The 8,662-nt window shown below is 42.5% G+C and overlaps 1 protein-coding gene across 1 annotated transcript; it reads right to left on the bottom strand.

Annotated features, from left to right (window-relative positions):
- Positions 1 to 3,388: 3,388 nt before the first annotated feature.
- LOC104401104 (adenylate cyclase type 9-like) lies at positions 3,389 to 8,659 on the bottom strand. Its single transcript, XM_010012327.1, is given in 3 exon segments — positions 3,389 to 3,507; positions 6,980 to 8,452; positions 8,455 to 8,659. Coding segments are annotated over 3 exon segments (1,797 nt in total).
- Between the last annotated feature and the right edge of the window lie 3 nt (positions 8,660 to 8,662).

The raw sequence follows: 8,662 nt of genomic DNA, 5'->3' as shown, positions 1-8,662 counted from the left end.
CCCCCCCCCCTTTCTTTTCAAAGGACAGAAATGAGATTGAAAATAATCTAAAAATAGCAGAGAATTTTCAAGTGTCAGCTGTAACGGAAAGAGGAATGGCGTTCTCTCCTTACAGAGCCAGGATGGATGGAGAGAGCTTCTGATTCAGGATCAAGAAAGAGATCACTTGCACACAAACTGGAGATGGTAGAAAATAATTGTATTTACTAATTTTAGTAATATTCCAGGACAACCTACAGCAACTTGAAATCAAATAAAATTGTACTTTGTTTAAAAGTGGTGTATGTAAATTCTTATATACTTTGCCTGCCAGAAGGAGAAGTACATATTGTGAAATAACAGCGAAAAGAGTTTTAAACAACCCATTCAAACCACGCATCCTCCTCATGACAGAAGATGGATGTAAATTATGTGTCTTCGCCTTTGTTTTGTCTTTTCCATCAATCTTCTTTCCCAAAAAGCCACCATGTCAAGGCTTCCATTTTAAGTTCTCTTGCATTTAAATAGTCTCCCACCTACCTCTGAAGATTTACTGATGTAAACAGGAAGAAGGAAGAAGAGGGCTCAGACCTTAGTTGTAGTGTACCTGTTTACATTGCAGCACCTCTATTTTGGGTAGCCAAAGAGAAAAACATAAATGAAAGACTGCAGATGATCACAGAATGCAGCAGAAGCCATGGTGTCCCTCCAGTATCACAAGGCCTCAGATTTCCACACTCATCTGTCCTATATTCCAGAATAAAGCTCCACTCCTGCCATGTTCACTTCAGCTTGTGTAGGATGTAAATGTCTTGAGGTCTACAGAAACTGTGACTTCACTTTACAATGCTTACACAGGGCTTAAAGAGAGCTGCAACATTTTACAACCAGACTGTCAGTTCTGGCTTGATTTATTTGTTAATTAGTGTCAGGGAACACAATAATTTGAAACTGGAGCCCACACTGCTAAATAAAGTACATTGTCAGTCTCCATCCTGTACAAAGTGGAGAATCTTCCACAGACACTAACTATGCTTCTAAATTATTTTTCACTGTGTGCTGTCAAATTAGCCCTGAAGTATGTTATTGAAACTCAAAGCCTCAAAAGCCAACATCCAAGTTTTCCTTAAACAATAAAAACAGCTTAGGTGTGAATACCATTTAATTGAGATATTTTTCTACTTGGTCTTGCACATATAAAACGAAGAGCAACACAACAAATCTTCCTCAAAATTTGGAGAAACTCTGGACTTCCTGCAGAGGTTACAGAACTTACCAGGCAGTAAAACTTATCAGCACTAATGCACAAGTACATTGGTTTACTTTCAGGAAAAATTATGTCATTGCATCATCTAAAATATTTGGAAAACTCAATAATCACTAAGTTTCCCTAAAAAGTTCTTTCTTTTGTTTATAGCTATGAAACATCTTCACTGTGTGAAGACTTGACAAGAACCAGGTGGAGCAACTACAGTCACTATTTACCTCCTTTTCTTTTTGCTATTACATGGTAAAATTACAGATCACATCAAGATGTTAAATCAATGTAGAATTTACTTCTTCCTGGCAATATGCCTTCATGCAAATTACCTCTAATTATAATTCTTTATTTGTCACTGAATATTTTTCATTTTTTGAATACAGGAGTGAAGTCAACTTGCGTATGGAATTTTATTTTCAGGCTCACACTTGAAAATAAGATCATGAACCACCACATCAGTAACAGCATTAATAGGTTGGATTATGTAAAACAGATAAAATGAAGAGTCACTAACATTTTCTGTCTCAGTCAGTACTCACAATTTTGTTTTGGGGGAAAGTGGAAATACACACACATGCTTACTTGGTTCTATCAACTGTTGCCTGACCCTCAGATTAGCATCAGAACACATGAAATCCAGAATTACAATGTCTGTGACAAATGAGTTCAATAAATATAAAAAGTCAGTATCTAAAGATTTATATTTATTGAACATGATGAAACTAGAGGTTGAACAGGAAGACCTCACAACGGCTGTCAAGACACAAGACAAGCACTCTAACCTCCGGCACTCGCCCCAAAAACACGCACTAGTTAGAGACTAAAGCTGCTCTCAGCCAAGCCACAGAGCAAAGCTGAATCTGTGCACAGCTCTCTGCAGGGCTGTCCTGCTGGCACAAGCACAAACCTTTTACATTTATACTACACCCAGCAGGCTGGGCTCAAAAAGCTAAGAAAAGCTTTCATCTTATCTTTCATCTACCTGTGAACTTCCAGAAGCACACAACAGCTACAGGCCCTCTGTGCACAGGTCTAGTAAAAGACAGAAAGATGGGGCAGACAGGGAAAACCTTACTGCTGCCAGGGTGTAACTCTGGTCTGCTCCTGACTGGCTGCAGAGAGGAGGAAGGGAAGAAAAATTCAATGACTTATCTCTTCATAACCTTACCTGTGACTTCTGTCTTTCAGGAACACCGTGCTGTGTTCCCTCTAACCCAAACCTGAAGCAGCAGCAGAGTACTATGTCACCAAGCGGAGCAGTATCCCATGGTGTGCCAAGGGAATACCATCCTATGGGTCACAGGCTGCCACCACATAAAGAGCTAGGCTATTTATAGAGAAATAATAGCCTTAACTTACATTAAAAGGTTTCAATATCAAGCAAAATGGTAGTAACTTCGATTTGCTTGATTAAAAAAAATGTTTAAAAGTAAAGCAGATATTAAATACAACATGGAGAATAGTGAAAGACAACACAGTACCCTGAAGATCTTTGACAGGCTTTAGCAGGAACAGTTGCCCCAGATGAGCTGGTGGACTATGTAGGGGCTGTGAAAGCTGGTCTCGCCTCTGGAGGCATTAACCACTTTGGTTAGTCAGGTGACAGAGGGCACAAGAGCCATGAACCTTTCTTCCATGATGAACCAAAAAACAAAACCAGAGAGAAAAGCACGTCTGTATCTTCAAGGGCCTTGAATAAAAATTCAGCGATAAAGCAATTCCTTGAGGCAAACCAAACAAGGAGACGTCTTGCTGCAGAAAGTTTGGGAATTATTTTAACAGGAACTTTAATAACAATGACTATTACTGGAGTATCAGCGTACAAACAAACGCCCCAAATGAAATCATGGTTCCACTGTGCTATACTCTATAAACACAGAGAAAGCCTTCTTGCCCCAACATGCTTACGTATTTTGAGCACCCAAAAAAAAAAAAAAAAAGATGCCAGTGACCCTGGTATTTCTGGAAGAGTTGCTAACTGGCAAATAGCACTATCGTGACCTAAGTAACAAGAAAGAGAAAGGCAAACAACCAAGAAGAACAGAGCAAAACAAAAATATTTCCATAAGCAGAACTTTTTATATCTTGAGAAGAGATCTCCAACTCCAGAGCTCAGAAGGGATATGTTAACATATTATATATAAAGTATTATGTGACTCTCAGCATCTCATAATCTTTAATAAAATTACTTGCTAGGAAGCTCCACAAGAAAACAGAAAAAGTGGATTGTCTCAAATTCTGTCGCAGAATTATTATGGAAGATAAAACTGGTGTCCAGGGTTGTCCTTAGACATCAAAAAAGCACCGCAACTTTGCTCTCCTGCGCTCCCCTCACATCCAAGGGGATCAAGTGCTGTGAAAAGAGATGGCTTAAGCAGGCAAAAGCACTGTGGGGTCGTAACTGGCTCAGTCTCTTTGTCAGTTTGATTTAGACACCACCTACTTAATTCAGAAGTCAGAAACAGGAGGGGACATACCATGGTCTCACTTTGTGCAATAAGGAGCCAAGGAAGCAAAGGAGTAAGAGAAGGTATTTCCACCCTAAGATTTCAGTGAACCACAAAACAGCACAGTGAGAGGGAAACTTAGTTTTGCCTTGTCTATTCCAAAAACCAAGGACAGCAGCACTAGGACAAGCCAGGGGACCTCTGCATTAGTATTTCAGATGGAATGGGGAACATGGTTCTGAAGCCGTTTGCCCAATTCACTCCAATGCACCCTGCTTTGGTGCACACTGTAGAGCTGTGCCTGAATTCCTTCTGGGGGAACTGAGCCAAAAGACTCATTCCAGGAGGATGCCTGATGCACTCCAACCACGGGGGTTCTTTAATTCAAAGACCCAGCCCAGAACTAGTTTTAGGTAAAACCCCTGAAATGCGCATAACATGGGCACCAAGTCCCCAGCACCTCCCCTTCTCCTCTATAAAGAGTTTACTTGATCATGGTGCCTTAGCCTCAGAAGATACCTACAGCTACCACCGCAGCTCAGACAATTAAGAGATAATATACTAGACATACAACATAAAAAAGAGGGTATCATTAAGATACCAAAGGTTGAAAGGAAGCTGAGAAGTGAAGTACCAGTAGGGAAGCAAAGCTTGTGTCTGTTATCTCCACAGCACTTTCATACTTGAAAAGAGTATGATGTATGACATAATTAAACAACCACAACAAACTTCCTCTTCTCTATCACTACTATCAATGAATTCTCAGGGAAAACAGGGAAGCAAAGCTTCCTAACAGCACCTCCCTTCACAAACCTGAGCAGGTGCTTGCCAGAGGACAATTAATTAAGACGCCAAATCTCACTTTACTCTATTAAATCTCAGAGCTGCTCCTTAACAAAACCTTTCCCTGCAGCAGGTTCTAGATGCCAACCTGCAGCATTGCTGTTAGATTGCTTTTTTCAGTACCTTTTTTTTGTTTTCTTCCCTGATGCCATTTATCTGTCAGCCAAGGAATCCAAGTGCAGAACAAAGCACTGAGGAAAGAGGAAAAAATGGGCAACCCTGCAGCACCCACCATATGCCCCTGAGGGTCTGGGCATGGGAGGAAAAGGGATTACATGTGCCACAGATAGAGGTGGTCACAGCAGAGCTCTGCTTACAAGCCCACACAGATGCTGATTTCTGTATAAGACATTGATAAGAAATGGAAGCTAATCACAGCTCCACAACAAAAGACAGAAAGAAAAAGGGAGAAAAAAAACAACCCAACCCATGTTCCTCGTTAAATTAATTCTTACCACATGCTCCAGTTGCTTTCATAGCTAGGTTTTTGGGGTAAAAAGAGAGCATTAAAAGGTCAGCCCAACATACTTCATCTTATTTAGACTGCATTTCAGTTTGTTGTCTGTAGTGCCCTGGCTAAAGCCAGACCTGTGAAAGGCATTCAAAGCTGCAAAACCCAAACCCAAGTACTGGTGAGAGATGGCAGACTATGCTCTCTCACAATAAATATGAACAAGGACAGAACAAAAGTCTCAAAGACCATGGAAAAACAAACCACTCCTGGCATGGGATAGGATTGCTCTACACAGTGCTCCTGTGATCTCCTATAAAATATAAACAAATAAAATATTTAAGAGCAGTACCATCAGTCTCCACAAGCAAGTTCATGTTGTTTTATGATTAATGATATCAAGTGCAGTTATAAATTTAGCAAAAATACTTGATTTCATGTGTTGCTACAACATGGCCTTAACACTGCAGTTGACTGTAAAGGTAGGTGGAAGAGGGAAATGTCCCAGGGTTGTTTCTCTACAATCTATTACATTCATTTTCACCAGATTTCACAGCAAGATTCAGCTTAGGGTAAAGGAGAGATTATGTCTGATCCTTTTTTCTTAAAAGCACACCAAAATACATCAGTGTCAACAGTTTTCAAAGAAATTAACTGAATTTGTATTTTTAGAAGCTCAAAAGAAAGCCAAAGCCCAGGGACACACATCTGCTTCAGTCCTATGGCTTCCAGCCACCAATGTCACTGTCAATATTTTTCCTCCCCATGAGCCTCTCATTTCAGCCCCACTGCCATATGCATGCGGACAGCTAGCTCACAAAAGTAAGTATTTGTGTCACATCAGAATAAGCACCTGCCACGGGCGAGCGGCCTGCCACTACCGCTTCCACACTGTTTTGCAACACTCTCCACTCCGTCCTTACTCACTGACCTTCCTACAACCATCCTGGCCTCGTTTTGTATTTGTTGCAACAAACATCTGCTTCCCCCACCACAGTGCTCTCCTGTGACTCCTTTAGTTTCTTCCACTCTGTTTTCCAGGCTTACTTTATAAGAAAAGAGTACATTTACAAAAGGGTTTGTGACATATTTCACTCCCATTTTGATTCGGCTGCTCCCCACCTTGGGCTATAAGCACTGCAGAGAACCATAGCTCCGCCAGACAAAGGCACAGCACTGAAGAGACATGGCTTTTACTAAAGAGACAATTAAACCCTCAGCATAAACAATCCTCCTGCACGCGCTTCTCGGAGCTGCTAGAAAGCAGTCAAGGGTTTCATTTCAAAATGAATACTCCACAGAAAAATGAAAATCAGACCCTTACACAAGCCATGAGGGGAACCAAAGGATCCCTCATTTTCTTTTCCAAAAGGCAAATTTGCAGTTTCATCCCCATACCCTTCGAGCTGCAATGAGAGCCTCTGCCAGCTCACTGAGCCACCTGAGTAACTTTTTCCAGCCTAACTTTGAACTGTAACAACTTGCTGTATCAAACTGCCAAATCTGCAGCACTCATTTCTTTCTGTGAATCCAGCTGTCATGTTTCCCAAATGCCTTCACAGTCCCAACTCTCCCCATGCCAAAAAGAACTTTTCACAGATATACATAATTTTGCAAAACACATATGCTCTATGTATGGCACATGAAGCCAATTAACAAGTTTACTTACTGAATTAAAGGATGACACACAACAGTGAAACAAAAACCTCTTGCAGACAGCAAACACATTAACCTTCTCCTCCCTATGAGGCGATACTCTCACAGGGAGCGCTAGGGAGCTTTAAAGTCTAAGCAGATTTTGAGTATCCCAGAAGATCTTTCATGCTTATCTCCATGGCATCTTTTATTCCGTAACTCCCATGGTGTTTGCGATCACTAGCACGTGGAGTTAAGTGTGAAACATGTTCAATTTGCAAGTCAGCAAGCACAGAACATGCACTAGGGAAAATACAATCTCTCATAAAAGGAAGTAATAAGATTGAGTATAAAAGTAGGTACCTTTTAACTGGTCTGCTACGACACTCTGACCAACTCGCTCAATTACTTTTCCATCTTCCATTTCATAACGATCATCCAAGTATTTCGCAGTAGCTTCCGAAATATGGACTTTTCCAGCTACCCCGAGCTGCTCCATCAGATTGGCCAAATTGACATCATTGGACCACACATCAAACTTGAACCTCCTCATTCCCAAAATGCCACACAGGACTGTCCCGGTATGAACACCGACTCGCATATTCACCATTTCTTTTTTCTCTTGGCAAAACTGCTCAATGGCTTTAATCATGCCTAAGCCCATCTCGATGCAGCAGTAAGCGTGATCTGCCCGGGGCTCCGGGCAGCCAGCCACGCAGTAGTAACAGTCTCCCAAAGTGCTTATCTTCTCACATTTAGTGTCCTCACACAGACGGTCAAAACGTCCGAAGAGGTCGTTCAGGAGTCCCACCAGAGCGTGGGCAGATTTATTGGCACTCATTTTCGTGAAGCCAACAATATCTGCAAACAAAATGCTCACTTGCTCTATCTGCTGCATTTTAAAAGGACGGAATATGATGGGGGTTTTCTGTATGGAAGGCTTCTTCTTCCTGTTTTTGGGGCTTGAGGTGGAATGACGTTTGATGGAGTTTTCACTTTCATCATCCCCCTGCTTCATTAAGTCATCGGCTATTATTCTTGGCATAACAGAATGAATCATCCTCTCTTTCAGGGCTTTTTCCACTTCCAAGTCTTTTCCATGCATGATGGACTGCCCCACTTTCAGGAATGTGCTTCTCGATCTGACTTCAGACATGATAAATAAATGGATACCGATGGCGTGGATGCAGATGTGTAGGAAGGCTTTACTCAACAGCTCCCAGTAAACGGCACCAGCCCCAGGAGGTGTAAAACAGTTTTCATCACGGAAGTGATAACCAAAGGTCTCAAAAAGGACCGAGTACGACAGTCCCAGAAACAAGCTTAAATACAAGGGTAAGTGCATCACTGTGTAAAGCAACAAGAGCACTTCAATACACATAGAAAAACTGCCTACTTGAGAAAGGCAAGTGTCTGTGGGATCTGCCGGGGAAGTCTGATTGGACATGTCACCGCTTCCTGAGATAGGTTTCAGAGCCTGGAACTGCGGAGCGAGAGTCAAAGCAAAAACCAGGAGAGTGAGTATCAGCGAAGTCCATCCATAATGGCGGGCATAAGTCTTGGTGAAAGTGAATGCAAAAAAGCCTACACATACCAAAAGGAAGCACAGAGCCGGCACCATGAAAACAATCTGTTTCTCTCTCATGTGTATGCCAAAGTAAATGGCCCAGAGAAGGCAGGCCACGCCGATGTAGAAGAGGGCATAGCGAAACCTGCGCTGGGTCTGCGGGAAGCATCTCTCCATGCAAGCCTCCTCGAGGTTGTTGGAGTCGAACTTGGGGTTCCACCACTTGGAAGAGGCCCTCTCGAAGAGCTGCGGCAGCTTCTTCTTTTTCTGCCCCCTCCGCCAGCCCGGCGGGTGCCCCCCGACTCCCCTGAGCTGCAGCTGGAGGAGATGCTGTACTTGCAGTGCTTGGAAGAAGTGCAGCCCTGGTGCTGCTTGGGGTTGATTTTCACCGTCACGCTGTTGCTGTCCCCGCTGGAGTCGCAGCTCACCTCGGTGCTGTGGTGATGCAGCAGCTGCTGGTGCGGTGGGGAAGCCATGTT

The sequence above is a fragment of the Nestor notabilis genome, unplaced genomic scaffold, assembly GCF_000696875.1.
Source record: "Nestor notabilis isolate BGI_N333 unplaced genomic scaffold, ASM69687v1 scaffold29713, whole genome shotgun sequence".
NCBI lineage: Eukaryota > Metazoa > Chordata > Aves > Psittaciformes > Psittacidae > Nestor > Nestor notabilis.
This window is presented reverse-complemented; position numbering and strand designations above follow the sequence as displayed.